This window comes from Labrus mixtus, chromosome 20, assembly GCF_963584025.1.
Source record: "Labrus mixtus chromosome 20, fLabMix1.1, whole genome shotgun sequence".
Lineage (NCBI taxonomy): Eukaryota > Metazoa > Chordata > Actinopteri > Labriformes > Labridae > Labrus > Labrus mixtus.
The window spans coordinates 2,691,974-2,709,478 of NC_083631.1; the positions used below are offsets into that span (position 1 = coordinate 2,691,974).

The following is a 17,505-nucleotide window of genomic DNA, read 5'->3' on the forward strand; positions in this document are numbered from 1 at the left end:
AGATAATATTTAAACTCTAAGAACAGGGGTGTTACATAAGAACTCAGGAAGAGATGAAAAACTGAGATTAGGGGCGTGACCAGTCTGCTGATCCTATGCTGCACAAAAGGCCAATATAAGAACTTAGGCAGAGATGTGTGCAGTCTGAGACAGAGGACATGGCAGCCAGAACAGTCAGCGCGCTTATAACAGGAGCCAACAGGGGTCTTGGCCTGGAGATGGTGAAGCAAATGCTGGAGGGCCCCATACCAGTGGGGAAGTTGTTTGCCTCTTGCAGAGACCCAGATGGACCCAAGAGTGAGGTGAGAGGCTATGCTGGAGAGAAAACTGAACTTGCACAAAGAGCCAGTGATTCATACGGCCGGGTTGAGAATTGTATATGTGATCCTTTGCTTCTTCTGAATACCCGTCTGGTCCTCCCTGTGTGGTTTCAGGCCCTGCAAACATTGGCAAAGAAGTATCCTGACATCATCCACATCGTTCGCATGGGTACAAGTTCTTATATTCTGATTCTCGTGTCAAGACACAGCCTGGCTTTGACTGCCTGAGTGGACCAGGGTTGTTAATATCTATCTGACTGTGTGCTATTGAGTTTCACTGATGCTTCATTCTCTTTCTCTCTCCGTCAGACATAAGTGACCTTTGTAGCATAAAAGAGAGTGTTCAGCAGGTGGACTCTGTGCTGGGGAAGGAGGGTCTCAACCTGCTTATTAACAACGCAGGGATTCTGACCAGATGCAGCCTGCAAGACTGCACACCAGAGGACATGCAGAGCATCTTCAACACCAATGTTGTTGGCCCTATGAACATCATTAAAGTAACTCTGTCATGTCTTAAACACAGCATTTTTTTGTACTAAGTGGTACATTGAAAGTTTTTCTTTTCTGCTTGCTGACTATCTTGCTGGTGTTCATCTGTAGGAGTTCCTGCCGCTCCTCCGCGATGCAGCAAAGGCCAGTAAGATACCAGGGATGTCATGCAGCAAAGCAGCTGCTGTAAGCATTAGTTCCATAATGGGATCAATGGAAATGGTAAAAGGGACATATTCCCTCTGTCCTGTCACCTCTTACCGTGTCAGCAAGGTAAGTGACAGCCTGCTATCACTTTAAGGTGCTACTGAAAGTTACACCTCAAATGTATCAAGTGGAACTGTTGGCACGGTGACACTGTTCTTCTTCTGCTGTTGCCGTCTCAGGCAGGTCTGAACATGCTGACGGTGTGCGCTGCAGAGGAGCTGAAGAACGATGAGATCCTGTTTTCTTCGCTGCACCCTGGCTGGGTGCGCACTGACATGGGTGGAGAGGATGTAAGTCAGCAGTTGTTGTTGTTTTTTAACTGAGCTCCATAATTTAGTCTCATGATAGAGTCAAGGAAACTATGCAGCTCTGAATGAATGGTAAATGGAATGGACTGCTTAAAGCGCTCACACTTGTCACACCTACCCATTCACATACTGATGGCAGTGGTTGCCATGAGACAGTTGACTTTGTTTAGAAGTTTAATACAAACCTCATGTTGTATGATTTCACATCTAACATGGTGTGCCAAATGCAGCGATCAGGCAGCCTATGAAAAGAGCAAACTGCAGTAATGACTGTTAAATACATTCAAACCACAGAGAAAAGCAATAAGATGTAGTCATGGTTACATAACGTTTTACAATGCATGCTTATTTTATATGGCAAGATTCTAGAAATGTGTTCCTATATTTTGCCAGAAACTAATTTTCAAGTTGTTACACATTTATTACAGACATCACATGAAGCAGGATTATCAAGTTCCAACGATTGCTGAATAATAATAATGCTGCATTTCAAATATCCAGTTATTGTTAAAGTTAAAGCATGTCTTTTTTTCACTTAAACAATGTTTCATCTCAGTGAAGATTGTCCCTGAAGGTGTCAACTTTCAGATAAAAAAGCTTTGGATAGTTGATGTCACTTTTTGTATGAATGCAGCTGTAGCATCTGTATCTGGTTTGAGAAAAGCCAGAAACTACTGTGTGGTGCCTTCAAGTTAACTCAGTGCTTTTCCAACCACCAGGGGGAGATTGATGCCCAAGAGAGCGTGGAGGGGATGCTCCGTGTGCTGGCTTCACTGACTGAGAAGCAGAATGGAGCCTTCCTGGATTACAAAGGCAAGACTGTGCCCTGGTAGCTCCCAAAGAAACAAACACATGTGTGCTTCAAAAGTTGCAGTGAATCCCCCAAGTGAAATAAAGTGAAATCATCAGTTGATACATAAACTGTACTGTGCTCATTTCATGAGACTAACACTGACATGTTCTGTATTTGGGTATAATATGATACATTTGAAATCACGTCTTCTGTAAGGAGGTTTCAGATCACCATGTGGCACTGTTCCACACAGCCACTTTGGCAGGGCAGATCTTAAGCGGGTTGGGGTTATTCCCATTGATGTTGGCACCGGGGCAGAAGAAGGGGTACATCTTCTCAGTGAAGAAGTCGCTGAAGGTGTAGATGGACGTCATGCTGACAGGGTTGGAGAAGGCCACCTCTCCAGAGTCATAGTCCAGCTGCACCCTGACTCGGGTCAGCTCACCCATCGGCTGCAGTGTGGTACTGGGCCTCGTCATGGCCGAGTATTCGCCCTCATAGTGTGATATCATCCAGAATCCGCCCTCGGGACAGCCGGAGATACGGCCTTTCCTGTCGATGGACTCCTTCACCACACCGAGCATCCAGTCTGCCTTGTCACTCACCTCAACCTCCCAGGCGTGACGGCCGGAAGTGAAGCCCTCCGAGCCCAGCACGAACACAAAGTGGCCGAAACGTTGAGGATTGTCTGGGAGCTTCTTAAGCGACCCGCTGTTGGCCACACTGGTCAAGTCTGAGGAGAGGGACAAGCAGGAGTAGGCGGTGTTGGGGTCCAGGGTGATGGGTGCTGAAAAAGAAAAAAAAACAGTCAGTTGCATGATGTTTCAGTTAGTGTTCCTCCCATAATGTAAGGCACAGTTAAGGTAGGTACAGAGTTACACATGTTCCAAAATAACAAAAAAAAAGTTGATATTTTAGGTCATGAAATGAAACTTTATCAAAAGTCAAAGAGACAACTGAGTGCTTACTGTACTGAATTATTTCCACCATCTTTTCCCACACATGGTATCTGAGGGAGCTGACATGCTTGGCCACATTTATAAGAGCACCTGACACCTTTTCTGGATCCTTCCGCGTGATCTGTGCTCTGGGAAAAACAATCGCACAAAACAATCAAACAATGCCCAACATCCAGTGAGCTGAGTCTGATGTGAAGAGATTGCAGAAGAAGAGGAAATGGTTACCTTTGCTTTGTGTTGGCATAATTCTGTAATGAAAATAGACAACATTACAAACTGTTTACATGGCGAGATAAATTCAGGGCATAAAATATGACATTGAAAATGTCCTTACCTTAAGGAAGAGAGCATCACTGGAAGCAATTTCATTCTCAACGGCGATGATAGCGTGAGAGAAGGTGAGTATGCTGCTGGTGATGCTGTCTGACTTCCTCTTCACCAGCTCTTTCTTCTCCTCATCCTCCTTCTTCAGCGCCGCCAGCCGAGCGGCCTCCTCCTGCTGCAGAAACTCCCGCAGCTGCTCGAACTCCTCTTTGATCTGCTTTTCTGTGGCCAGAGTCTGATTCTACAGCAGGCATGGAGAAACAGGACAGTTAGTGAGTTGTTGTATCTTATCTCATAGCGTACCATACCGTATCTTATGATATCGTATCGCTTTGTATCATATGATATGATATGATATGATATCGTATCGTATTGAATTGTATCATATCTTATTATATCCTATCCTATGTTGTATTGTATCATATAACATTGTATCACAGCGTGTCGTATTTACAACTCCTTTGCGGTTGCCATATCAGAATTAAAGATAGATTTTTTTACATTTTGCAAAGTAAAGTCATCATAATGCATCATATCAGATTGTATCCCATCGTATCTACATCTCTTTTGACTAAAATATTTTTTCATGTTTTGTAAATTAAATGAATGTGTGAACATCCTAAAAGTAAGTGGCATTATAATAAAAAAATAATAATAATAATGATAACCAAAACACCAAGTTATGACACTGCATTACTGGTAGTTTGGTGTCTCCAAACTGTTCTTAACCTTCAGTATTGAATCTCACTAGTTTTGACATATCTGTCTTATGTATGAAATATGATTGATTGTAGACATGATCTAGTTCTGAGTTTAGATGGGAATCCAGAATTTAAAAAAAAAAGAATCTAGAAGAGTCAGAGCTGCTAATTTGGATGTGTAAACTACAAAAAACTGACTCCCCTGGTTAAAAAAACAACAAGACCTGGGTTCAGAATGTTCTAAGATTCTTTTCTAACACCTTGACTGACATGTTTACACACTAACAGTCAGTCACACCAAAGGTCACACTGGCCTTCTAGTGTTTCGTGGATCTCTGTGTTTGTTGATACCTTGATGTGTACAGTTGTGTCATCACACTCCTGCTTGGATTCATAGAGGCAACGTAGGTGTTTCTTCAGGGGGGTCAGCTCTGTCTTCATCTCGGCCTAAAAGGTGACGGTATAATAAATATCAGACTAAAATGTCACCCTCTATTCAATTTGGTAACTGTAAGTTCTGCATGGCTAATCAGAAATAGAACTTTTACTGCAATTGTGCGAAATTTAATTAAGAAAATTGGTGACAATACTTATAGTCATCAATGCATTTCCACCAATTATCAAAAAGTTGAACTGCAGGTAACAAGAACACACTACCTTGAGGTCCTGAGCTCCCTCTTCCAAAGGACACACTCGGTGTCCCTGATGCTTCTTGGAGGTGTGACACACACAGCACAGGACTTCAATGTCATCCACACAGAACAGCTTGAGAACTTCCCCATGTGTGATGCACTTCTCCTCCATCATCTCCGCTTGCTCCCCTGCTCCTGTCCCCACTGCGCCCGTCCTGCGCTCCTGCTCCTTGAGGAAGGTGTCGGCCACATTCTTCAGTGCCAGGCTGACTGTTGGCTCGGTCAGGGGGCACTTGCTCCTGCAGATGGGACACTCGCGCCTGGCCTTCTTCTTGTTCCAGAACTGCTGCAGACAAGCCCGGCAGAAGCTGTGGCTGCAGTTGAGCACCACGGGGTCCTTGAAAATCTCACAGCAGACAGGACAGGACAACTCCTCTTCCAGCATGGAGCCGGAGTGCGAGGACACGGCCCGCGGTCGAAGGGCTGAAGCCACTTTGGGACTCTGAAAGAAGGAGAGTTTTCCAGGCTGAGTGGAAGATCGAGGACGCAGCGCCATGGCAGGTTCCTGTTTACAGGGGGGCTTCTGATAAAGCTCGTTTTGTTTGCAGCAGAGAGAGCACTGTGAGGAAGAAGATCGGTCTCAGGCTCTCACTGAGTCCACTGAGCAATCTAGGCTTATGAACAACCAGGGTTATAGATCAACAGAGACTTGAAGAACAGGTTTACTTTCTTTCTAGTAAATAAAGGACATCTCATCTGCCCCCACACCAGCACACTCCACAGTTTAGAGGCATGGTGTTCCTTTTTCAGAGAAAAAGAGTGCTCTGAGCAGGTTTGATTTTAAGTTTTAAAAAAGACAACATTAAATTCATAAATCAACCGCAGAGGAATTCAGTGTTCAACCTGGACCAACGGCTCCTGATTGAGGCCTGGAGGTGACCCCGCTGAGCTTCACCCGTACACGATCAGGTTTACTAAAGGTGATCTTGTTACATCAACCTGCTGACACTCACAGGGATTTCTAGTTAAATGTCATGCATATTTCAGGAGGACACAGGAGTGAGAAGAAACACAAACACACACACATGTTGAGTGCGTTTGTGTTTCATCGTTTTTGTCTTTTTGTAGCAGCAGAATCAGTTTTAGATAATGGGATCTAAAAGATGTCAGAATGTGTAAACACATTTCCTTTGAGCAGACTTAAAGGTGCACCGTGGAGTTTTGGTAGAGAAATGTGAAAGTTGGAGAAGTGTACAGATTCTGTGGTATATGTTCATAACTCTGTACACAAACTGTCCTCAGAGGAACATTTGGTCCCAGGAACACCGTTACAGAGAAACCGTAACTCTCCTGGTAGCTTTTTAGCTCCAAACAGTGCTCCAGGGAACCATTTTTTCCTTTGAAAAAAGTTTGTTTATTTAGTTCAGAAAATATATCATAGAATTGTTGCACTTCTCCAACTTTCAAATTTACCACCAAATCTACATAGTGCACCTTTAAGCTACAACAATAACACAATTATCAACCGCTAAAATAATCCTGAACTATTTTCATGATTGACTTATCAGTTTGAGTCATTTTTATGGAAATAACACATTTTAAAAATGCAATACAATGCTTGGGAATTTCCTAATTTTTTTCTTTACTCACCTATGATAAGTTATTAAATATCGTTTTGTTTGGGGGGGGAGACATTTAAGGATTTCATCTTGGGCTTTGGGGAGCGCTGCTTGATTTGACCGAAGAACAAATATTTTGATCAAGAAAATAGTGATAGGTTGACAATAACGAATGTTAATTGTTAGTTACAGCCGTAATAAGTCTGTTAATCTCCAGTCTAAACTGTGTCGTCATTAGAAAAGACCAAACAGAAGGAAAAAGGAGCATGTGTTTGTTATTACTGCATTATAATTGGACAATGATAACAGTGTAATACAAAGCCATCAAAAGAGCGTGTTCTTCTCAGTGTTACAGTGTTCTAGCATCAGTTTCATTACATAGCTCATCCAGATGTTCATCAACTCAGACAAATAAACTACAAAATAGCTTCATACATTTGGATATACTTAAAAAGATTAACACTAAAAGGTTTTGTTTTAAGATGTTTGCCTACACTGAGGAGTTGGAGCGGCAGTGCCTCTTTTTCTTCTTCTCTATGAACACACGTCGTTGTGACATGTGCTGGAAGGAGTTTGGTTTCATTCTGCTCCCATTGACGTGACACTTTCAGCATCATGCACCTGAATGCAAACTTATAACAAAAAACTGATTTTTTTTTTTTTTAAATGCATGAAATGAGAAGGAATGAAGGCATTTTGTTCTTAACACACTCCCTTTGCATGGTTTTTTTTTACACAACTGGTCCATCTTGTGACTTTCTGTTCTTTAATACTGTCTTCTGTAATGCATCAAAACATCCGTTACACAGGCATTGTTTTCAAATAGACATCACATCACTTCATATAAAAACACTAGCTATAAAAAAAAAACATGAGTGAGGACACTCCACAGACGTGGAGACCAATCAGCCTCTCGTTCTCACACAAAGACCCTCAATTAAAAAAAAAAAAAGTACGTTAACACTGATTTCTTGTAACAACACACATAAAGTAAGACAGAAATGTGCTGCAGGTAACTTCATGACATCATGGAGTGTGTTAACAACAAACACCGCTGATCTTTCAGTCAGCGAGCTACTCTTGACCTTTAGACTTTTTGCGACTTTAATTTTCTCTTTCACCAAATAAAAACATAAAACCAGCAGAGTTCATTAAGAAGAGAAAGATTAAACAGCACATGCTTGTAAAACTCATCTTTAACAGTAACATCGAGTGGTTCAGGACCAAACTGAACGATGACTGTGTCGCTCACCAAGGTCAAATACAGTGTCATCTCTGCTCCGCCCTGTTGTTGGTCTACAGCGCAGTGCAACACGGTGCAATGTTCAGGAATAAAAATCACATTTTCTTTTTCTAAGTGTCTACTTGGTGTTAGCTCTCGTCTTTCAGACTTGTGCTGTTCTTGTTCCACTGCCAGCAACTACAACAATGACATGCAGGGTCATGTGATGCAGTCAAAAGGGAAGTGCTCATCAGCGTGCTTGTAGTTTCTGGAAAAGCTGGAAGACGAATAAAAGCACTTGGGCAGTCTTCACAGACGCTTCTCCTCCTGTCCCCTGCCATCGTCCTCTTCATGTAGGCTGAGTCTCCCAACAGAGTGCACTCTAAATTAAAATAGTAGGAGTATACACTGGAATAAAAACAAACTCATGACAGTAGTGTTGTGTTTCCTAGTAGTGTCTGATGCTGTGGGTGTCACGCACACACAGGTTGTTCATCGCTGTTAGTGTTTGTGGTTAAACCCTCCCGACCTTGGCATCCCCGATGGCGCCCCAGACGTCGAAAACAAATTCATCTGGGAAGGCGAAGTCTCCCAGGGTTTGATCTAAAGCCTCTGCAAACTCATCTGGGTTCTTTTTGTCTTTTCCCAGCTCCACCATGGTCGCCGCTGAGAGAGAGAGAGAGAGAGAGAGAGAGAGAGAGAGAGAGAGAGAGAGAGAGAGAGAGAGAGAGAGAGAGAGAGAGAGAGAGAGAGAGAGAGAGAGAGAGATCCTTTAGTGAGCACAAAACAACACAGTTGTAATCACAGTTGTAATCACGGCTCCTGACACCTGAAGAGGGAACACACATACCCAGCTCGCTGTCTCTGATGCCCATGTAGCTCTCAAGCAGGTCATCCACCTTCTCTATGGCCTTTTCCTCAAACGCAGATGGCTGCAGAACAAAAAATAAAACAAACACAATGAATGCTTTCTAATAGATACAGAGACTAATTATTTGTCCACAGGCGCTGAAAAACACACACACGCACCAGTTCCTCCACGGTAGCAGGACCTTTAGAGCGTAGCCGCAGGGTTCCTCTGCCGGTACCCAGCTGAACCCCAGATGAGGACCTGGACCCTCCAGACCTCTGGCCGATCATATCTACACACAATGATTCAAAGACATCCATGGTCCATTTCACGCTAGTTTCAAAATGATTCACATTCAGAGTTAGGAAACTGACTAAATCAGCAAAGCAAATGTAAATCTCCTGATGGGCTGCATCTAAACCCGTCCCCTCCCCTCAGGCTTCCATCAAAAGCAATGCATGCGGTAGAAAAACAGACAACAGGAGTGACAAGTGTCCACAAACAAGCAGCCAAATGACAGATTTACTGATTTAAAAAAAAAAAAACAGCTCTCATGAAACAAAAGACAAAAGGAGCTGAAGCTTGTTAACCTGAGAAATGCTCGAATGAAGAGCCGAGCTCCTGCTCACAGGAGAATTGACATGCCACAGTGCTTCATGGCACAACAGTCCCCTGTCAAAACAAGGACTAAATCTACACCTGTCTGTCTGTGTTTCCAGGGAGAGCAGATGAGCTTCTGACAGACGTTCCTGTCACACCACATCTGTGACTGTTGGAGCTGAACACACAGATATAAAGAGGCAGCCTGTCTTCTAGAAGCGCCCTGCTTTCCTTCCTCCCACACCTACCAAACGCCTTGAGAGGCTCCGTAAGCTTGATGGTGAACTCCTTTCCTTTGGGCAGCTCCTTCAGCATCTTGGCCACCTCGTAGTGTCGACACCCGATCAGGCGATGGCCGTTGATCGACTCGATCATATCGCCCACGTTGATGACCTGGATCTGGTGGATGATGCTTCCCTCTCGAATTCTCTGAAGGCAACAAAACTCAAATAGCTAATCGAACACACATTTGATCTGCCTGTGCTTCTTATTCCATGCAGCCAAGATCCCCCCAATATAGACCAAGGTAATGCATTTCCCGGATCCTTCATTCAAAAGAAATCTATTTTATTGACTATTATCGAAATTCCTCACCTTGATGAAAGCATAGCCAGCTCCATTATCAGTGATCGTCAACCCTAATGCATCCTCTCCTTTGTACACCTCAATTTCCTTTCGTTGTCCTTTAATGTGGGCAAAAATAAAGTCTTCAAGACCGATCTGACCTCCCAATAGTTTATCCATGTCCACTTTGTGAGTGTTCAAAGTGCAAAACATGACCTGTGCAAGGCAAATAACAGAAATACATAAGATTTACCTCAATGTTTTCTCCTCTTGTAAACTTGAGCCCCCCCCTGCTCACCCTCATCACAAGCTGCACTCACCTCAGATGCTGGTATCCCAAAGGCCTCTCCAATTTTGGCATAGAGCTCCCTCACATTACTGAAGCCCTCAATACGGCCTGTGGGGCTGCCGTGAGCGAGCTGAGTGTGGAAGATGAGACGAGGTCGCATGCTGCTGTGTGGAGGAGGCAGACCTTCAGAGGTGGCACCTTCTCCTAGCCCGATGACGCCTCCATCGAGACCATCCATACCCGGCACGTTGAGACCTGCACGGATAGGCTCCGCTTCCTCATTCTCCACTAACGGAGAGGCCTTCTTCCTTCTTCCCAAACCCAGAGGCATAGTAGTGCTGCAGGGGGAGGAGAGGGAGGAGAGGAGAGGAGGTTTCTTTGGGGAGTCACACACTATACTCCAGGCCAGCATACACCTTTTTCAGCCAAATCAGCTGCAGGTCTGTCTGATGTTTATGTCAGTGTAAAGTCCTCCAGACCAGCTTGGAAGCTGTCTCAACCAGGGGCTGTAAGATGTAAGTCCACACATCAGAGCAGCTCACATAGCTGGATCTGTCAAGTCCAGCAGAGTGCAGGTTTGTCTTCAGCTGTGGAACAGAGACAAACCACCTCGATTATCATTTCACCACGCAAGTGACATTTCTATTTTGACTATATCGCCTTTAAACAGTGGCTAAAATAATGACCAGAACATTTCTTCTTGTCTCTCTTAGCTTGGACGGTTAAGAAAGCAGATAGAGCTCATGTTAGCTGCGAGGCACAATTTCTTATTCGTGTCAAATATAACACACACACACACACACACACTGACAAATCTCAGGCAGCTAGCAATTTAGCATGTAGCTACCACTGTGTAAAAGAGGTAACTGTCAACCCTATTCAGCGCAGGACAGTGTGACTTGATTAGCTGAATTTAGCTCGCTAGCTTAAATGGGGTCGCTAAAGGAAAAGAAAGGAGTAAACATGGCAGGCCAGTCATTCTTACCGGAGCAGCAGGAGTTTCAGCCAACTGTCGTTAGCTCTGCCTGCTAGCTCAGCTTACTAAACGGAGCTGTGAGTTGACTAAATATCCTGACACTTGCAGAGGAAGTCCAGTATCTTTCCTCCTCCGCTCCGTACAGGTTTACTGCGCTAGAGCTGGTTGTATGGCTTAATGAGTGTCTGAGTGTTGGTATGTGGCTGTAGATTTAGCTTTCTGCGAGCCCAGCAGGGGAGTAACAATGACGCATTCAAGTGCCCTCGTAAATCGTAATTGCCCGTGAAACAATGGTTGTACGAAATATATTTCGTGCTTCGCAAAAGGATAAGAAAGGAAAGTAACAGGATTATCGGCGTGTGTTGTATAACCTTATTTTCGTGAGAGCGCGTCTTTAAATGTATTTAATGTGTATGCTTCTCTTAGGGCGCACGTCATTTTTTGCTATCTGGTCGTCTCGGTGCACATTGTGCACCGTTTATAATGTAAACGTTTTAGGTTGAAGGTGTTAACCGGAAGTTGTGTCATTTACTATTGTATCTGGTTTGGCGATCATTATCTTTACATAATTTCTCACTGTGGCCACTAGAGGGCGTAAAAAGCAAAGATTTCACTGTAAAATGTGTTAGGCTAAGAGACTTGATACTTGCAGTATTTGCCCAGTAATAGTATTGTAAGTATGTAATAAGTTCTACATTCTACAATTCACTTAGCAGACACTTTTATTCAAAGTGACGTACATCCGAGAGTAAGAACAACACAAGCAAGGATCTAGAAAAAAGGAAACAATGTCGTAAACGTTGCGCTGTTAAAAATATAATTGTTCATAGGTAGCTAAACATCGTGTTGTGTACCCTGGCCGTGAGGTTTCACTGTATGGACATGATTATTTAAACTACAACTAGTCAAATATGAAGGTTTTCATTAGTTGTTAGTATTTACAGTCTATGGTTGTTATCTGGAATATGCAGCGGAAGTGATGTCGTTGTAGAAACAAAATAAAAGCAGGAGGAAGCGTTGCAAGTGTTTGGGTACAAAAAAGCTTTGAATTTGAAAGTGAATTCAAAGACTTAAACATTAGCAGAATGATTGATAGAATGGGGGTCTCTTTAATGTGGAAATGCAAAAGAACATGACATAGCGAGTGAAAAAATGACCTTTACATTATAAGTTAATAAGGAAAATAAACAATAAAAATATATACTGTATATTTCTATATTGATTACATAACTAGGGAACTATTAAACCACTACAGCAAGATGTGAAACATTTATGAAATGCTTCTTTCCTTAAAAAAATAAAAGATGTTTCAATCTTCACTGTCGTTCATTTCTGCAAGTGTAGTTACTTTTTTTACAGTGTGAAAGAAAACAACTGACCAATGTAGTGAGCTACTTTGTTTCCTACTGGGTAAAATGACTGTTTTATATAAAACAAGTATGTTCATTTCCTTTGTGTATTAATCCTTTGCTAAGAAATTATCGACTACATCTTTACAAAATGTTCATAATAAAATCTAACATAAAGAAGAAAGTGTGAAAGTATTATTTCAAGAGCTCGAGGAAAACGTTTGAATCGATCAAATCTTTTAGTAACCGACATCTAGGCGAGAAATGATTAAACAGCCAGTTTTTTTTAATGTTCAAATGCAAATCAACACAGCATAGGAAAGATCCATTAAAAAATGTCCTCACATTATGAATTCATAAAAGATTTGCTGTTACAAATGATATATTCTTAAACCCCAACCTTTGAATTTTTAAACATGATTAAGAGGTAACACACACTGATGCTCATGCATCTTTCCCTTAAAAAGGAAAAACCAGCAAGCATCCTTTAAAAAAAAAAAAAGGACACATAACAGAGATTACACATCTCTACATTCATGTTAATCACATGTTTGTGTAACTTAAAAACTCCAGCAGGAGCAGGATGTAGTAAACACTGCCATGACGTTGTGACAGTCACATCAACACACACACAAAAAGAAAAATGAACTGCTTCACAAACTTCAATCCTCACCACAGTCAAAGGTGCACAGCTTCACAAACAGGTCGAACAGTGACTTTTTTTAAGAATCCCCACTGAAATATGAAACTAAATATACGTCTAGGTGATGGACATCTTGGAGCTAAATGCTGTGAGGGATAAGAAATATCTTCTGCAGACATTTACATCGGGGCCTCAAAGGTATTTTCACACCTCAGCCTTTAGCAATATTTCATGCAAGACTGATGACCCAAGGTTCAAAAACAGAATTAAAAGAAAGACGTAAACGCACTGGCTTTAGATTAAATAGGAAGACAAACAGACACAAATATCATACTCAACCTTCTGAACGTTGCTTAGCTTAAAAGAGTACATGTTTTCATAGTGATTCAGTCACACATGACAGGAAAAAACATGCTCTCGACATACTTGTGGACACACACACAGACATAATTAAATAGGGACAACTATTTGGCACAGCTCTTCTTTGTGCAAACATTTTTCACATGGGATAGGCTCTGCACTGCCAGCTCAACAAGTAAACATTTTTGAAGGTGTGCTATCTTAAAAAGAAAAAAAGACAACTGACTTATTTCCCCTCCTGATAAGAAGTTGTCTCCTTAAACTCAGATGAACTGAGCTGAGTTATTTCCTAGATTTAAAATGTGTATAATCCTTCCCTGCAGCATGCAGTCTCTATCTCCAAATCTCTTAATGAGATGGAGGCCCGTGCACCATTATTATTTAGAGTTTGCTGAATATTCTTGAGAGTTTGTTGGATCATGGGCTGTAAACGATGGCCTGCTGTGACTGAGTGTACTAAGCTGAAACACTGAAGTGACATTGACATACTCAGAGTATAAATGGTGCCAGATCCTGGAAGCTGTCGGTAACAGTTTGATGGATACACCAGTATTCTCTAAAGCGCTGGTCATTGTTAACAACTGTATCAGCAAATGGACTCTTAACAGCAGGTGTAAGACAAGACTGTTGTCGGCATTCATACGGAGAAATTTGTTTACAGACATGAAGAAAAATGTCATCACAAGCCCTATACAGACTGCCGTTTGGAGCAGCGATAATAACGCCCCTGTGAGTCTGAAGTGATCCTCCCTCTGTAAAACCTCTGTCATGAGACGGTTTCAGCAGAGCCAGCAGGGAGAGTGCTTCTGCAACACCGAAATGCAATGAGCATTCACAGAGTGGGACAAGAATATCACACTGTAATGGAATCAATGAATGTCCAAAGATGGGATGATGGCTGAGCTTAATACAACATTTTTGCAGGGGGGGGGGGGGGGAGCAGCCTGAAAAAGGGCTAAAGACTGTTTTGGGGAGATTGCACTTTTGCCAATGAGTTCCACCTCTGTAGACTTTCATACATGTAACCAAAGTTAGCTGTGACATGATTGGAGGAGACTCCTTTAAAAAACAAACTGAATACAAACAAAAAAACAGGAATGCTTCCAGGACAAAGTCGAGTCCCTCGCCTTCACTTTGTGCATTTTCTGCAGATGTGTTTTTTTTTTTTTTTTCAGAGTTTACATCTCCATCTTAGTGATCCACTTCAGTCAGTGTGTCTGTATACCTGCTGAAAGAATGCATCAGATCATATCCTCCTAATTAAACAATCCATAATTACCACCTCCCTGTATTTAAGCTTCACTTACATCATTCAAAAAACGTGCCCGTTGCTACGTCAAAGTCTGCACCACTGCACCTGAGGTATTGTTACTAAGCTGGCTGTGTTCTACCTTAAAGCACCCACACAAATGTATTACTCGTTAGCTATATGAAAACTTGCAACTTAACTTCAAACAAAAACACTCAGCTTTCTACAATGTCACTCATGCTTGGTGCCACATCACTGCCTTAGATATTTACTTTAAAAAATGTTCCTGATCTGGTCTGTCATTGTGGCAGACTGTTACTTAATACTGTTACTCAACCTCAAGTGATCGCACAAACCAAAGTAAAGTCAGCTCTTCTGTCTGAACGCAGTCATTAAACTGACAAGTTACTAGGAAGTAATACGGATTTGGTGTTCAGGCAGCTGGAATTAATCTTCCCTTAGCCTGATTCGTACAGGCTTTAAACGTTCAGGCGAGCGTCACTGTTAACTTGTCCCATCTTTTTCAGAGCAAGCTTTTCCTCGCTTCAAGTCAGGGCGGGAGGATCTGCTTGAGTGCGTCTCGTGTGTTTTGGCCAAGTCTGTCTGGAAATTTCACGGTGAAGTCCAGGATCATGTCTCCTCTCCTCTCGGGGCACTTGGAGAGAGGGAGCCCTTCTCCAGCGATACGCTTTTTGGTTCCAGGTTTGACAACGTCTCTGGAGGTCACAGTGATGGTCCGGCCATCCAGCGTCGGGGCGTTGACCGTGCATCCACACAACGCCTGCAGGGAGACAGAGAGACAGGATGGGGGGGGGAAAGTTAATCAGATGCCTAATACTGAGTTTTTAATATTCATAGTTTCTAACTTTATCAATTACTTACATCTCTGAGGGAGATTTTAGCAGGATAAATGATATCTGAGCCCTCTCTTTTGAACACCGGGTGGGGTTTATCTTTGACGACAAACACCACATCTGCAGGAATGTTGGTCGGAGTTTCATCCCCCTCCTTGGGAAAAGTGATTTTTGTTCCCTCCTTCCAGCCGCGCTTGATGTCGACAGTTAAAATCTTGTCTTCACTTCGCACGGTGCAGCCATCCGGGTTCATTCTCTTTCTGGATATCTTCATCTTTTTGGTGCATCCTGAGAAAACCTCCTCAAGGCTCACCTTCAGCTCATGGACAACGGGCGGGTCCTTCTTCTTCTCGTGCGCTCTGTGAGGGCCTCCTGGGTGAGATTTGAAGGATCTGGGAAAGCCGCCCATGCCGCCCATTCGTCCCATGCCAAATGGTGCAAAAGGGTCATTGATGTCCATTTCATCCTCTCCGTTCTGAGAGAAGAAGTGATCGAAAGGGCTGCGGCCGCCGAAGAACTCGGCAAACATTGCATGAGGGTCTCCATGGAAGGTGTAGTTGTAGCTGTGGCCGCTTGATCCTCCTCCGCCTCCACCGCCACCAGAAGAGCCCTTCAGTCCTAAGAAGAACACAGATAACACAAAGATAACATATTCATGAGTGGAAATCATTATTGGCCGGTTGTTGGTTATTACAAACTTCAATCTATGAATATATCAAAACATGGGAAAAAGAAGAAAATGTAGGATTGAATCATTTTTAAATATCAATACAGATATTTAAATATCCTGTTTCAGTTGGACTCTAGCAGGCGAACAGATCATGTAAACAAACAATGAATGAAGCTCATGTATTTCACCCAAATACATTATTACCCTTTAGTATGAACTTTGATTTAATTAAAAGCCTTACATTAATTATTTTTTGTTTTGCCATAAATCAATTCCAAATAGCTTTTTTTTTCTTGTTTATTAGCATAGCATCTGTTCACTTTCCCACACATGTACCTATGTCTGAATAAATGAAATAAAGTCTCCTGTGAGAATATAACAGTCAAGTCGGAAATAGAACTGTCTGCTAGTTCTCATAATGCTCTTATCAATGCAATCTGTTTTCAACTTTGGCTTTTTAACTCCCTTAAGGACACACACGCCTGTCTCTGTCCATGCATCTTGTAATTATACAAACTGTCACATTTCAGGTTCACGGAGTTAGATTGTGCACGTTCAGGTTAGGACAGACTGACAGGACAGGACAGGCAAGAACTCGCAGTTTCTAGAAAGTTCTCCATCCATATTACACACACACACACACGCGCACACACACACACACACACACACACACACACCACACACACCACACACACACCTTCATTGTCTAGCTACTGAAAGAAGAGGGTTGGATTAATCAACCAAAAGCATCTAACAGAGCCGGAGAGAGAATCTCTATGTTTGCAAAATATTTCAGAAACATCCTCAGTTGTATGAAAAGTTTTTGCAGAAACTAGAAAAATAAAAACAAAAAGTATGGAGGTTGGGAGGGTGGAGTTGTTCCATTACCTTCTTCTCCAAATCGATCATAAATGTCCTTTTTCTTGGCATCACTGAGGACATCATAGGCTTCAGCAATCTCCTTGAATTTATCCTCTGCTCCAGGAGACTTGTTTTTGTCCGGGTGATAACGCAAGGCCTGTTTTCTGTACGCCTTTTTGATCTCTTCTTCGGAAGCACCTCTTGCTATCCCGAGCACTTTGTAGTAATCCTTACCCATAACAATGACCGGTCAGCCCCTTTAAAACTTCATAAACAACATCTTCAGGGTTTGTTCAGTGACAACTACACATCCAGCATGTCCGCTGAGTGGGCCAGGTTAACAGGCTCCTCCGCCGCAGCTGTCACCGCTGCGGAATGTAGCTCGCTGGCTAACTGTCAAGCTGAACTGTCCCACACAGATGACAACGTTTTACTATTCCAGTAGACGACGAGAAACAATATAACTTCACTTAAACCACACAACATTGAACACCATGGTCATACATGGGCGTCTGTGTGTCGCCGCCGAGCTAAAAACCCTGCGAGGAAACTTCTGGAAGAAGCTGGTGCTGCTGATGTGGGTCATCGTCATCACATTATCGAGCCAAGAGGGTTCACTCCCAACGACTTCCGGTTTCGCTTGAGTCGAAGAATATATCAAGAGGT

The 17,505-nt window shown here is 42.7% G+C and overlaps 4 protein-coding genes across 4 annotated transcripts; 1 reads left to right on the top strand and 3 right to left on the bottom strand.

The window, feature by feature from the left end:
• The first annotated feature begins 38 nt into the window (after nt 1-38).
• On the top strand, nt 39-2,239 carry LOC132995420 (C-signal-like). The gene is made up of 6 exons (XM_061065395.1): nt 39-302; nt 435-489; nt 630-817; nt 921-1,082; nt 1,196-1,306; nt 2,044-2,239. Exons 1-6 carry the CDS (start codon nt 159-161, stop codon nt 2,155-2,157), a joined length of 774 nt encoding a protein of 257 aa, XP_060921378.1. The 5' UTR covers nt 39-158; the 3' UTR covers nt 2,158-2,239.
• On the bottom strand, nt 1,485-6,471 carry trim35-12 (tripartite motif containing 35-12). The gene is made up of 6 exons (XM_061065391.1): nt 4,759-6,471; nt 4,453-4,548; nt 3,411-3,641; nt 3,302-3,324; nt 3,086-3,204; nt 1,485-2,904 (listed from the first exon to the last, which is right to left on the bottom strand). The coding sequence occupies exons 1-6, from the start codon at nt 5,287-5,289 to the stop codon at nt 2,345-2,347; spliced, it is 1,560 nt and encodes a 519-aa protein (XP_060921374.1). The 5' UTR covers nt 5,290-6,471; the 3' UTR covers nt 1,485-2,344.
• A 137-nt stretch (nt 6,472-6,608) lies between these two features.
• gipc1 (GIPC PDZ domain containing family, member 1) lies at nt 6,609-11,108 on the bottom strand. The gene is made up of 7 exons (XM_061065394.1): nt 10,863-11,108; nt 9,909-10,464; nt 9,619-9,804; nt 9,273-9,453; nt 8,604-8,716; nt 8,425-8,506; nt 6,609-8,240 (listed from the first exon to the last, which is right to left on the bottom strand). Exons 2-7 carry the CDS (start codon nt 10,287-10,289, stop codon nt 8,089-8,091), a joined length of 1,095 nt encoding a protein of 364 aa, XP_060921377.1. The 5' UTR covers nt 10,290-10,464; nt 10,863-11,108; the 3' UTR covers nt 6,609-8,088.
• A 1,359-nt stretch (nt 11,109-12,467) lies between these two features.
• Nucleotides 12,468-17,505, bottom strand: dnajb1a (DnaJ heat shock protein family (Hsp40) member B1a). Its single transcript, XM_061027283.1, has 3 exons — nt 16,867-17,505; nt 15,337-15,926; nt 12,468-15,235 (listed from the first exon to the last, which is right to left on the bottom strand). The coding sequence occupies exons 1-3, from the start codon at nt 17,075-17,077 to the stop codon at nt 15,005-15,007; spliced, it is 1,032 nt and encodes a 343-aa protein (XP_060883266.1). The 5' UTR covers nt 17,078-17,505; the 3' UTR covers nt 12,468-15,004.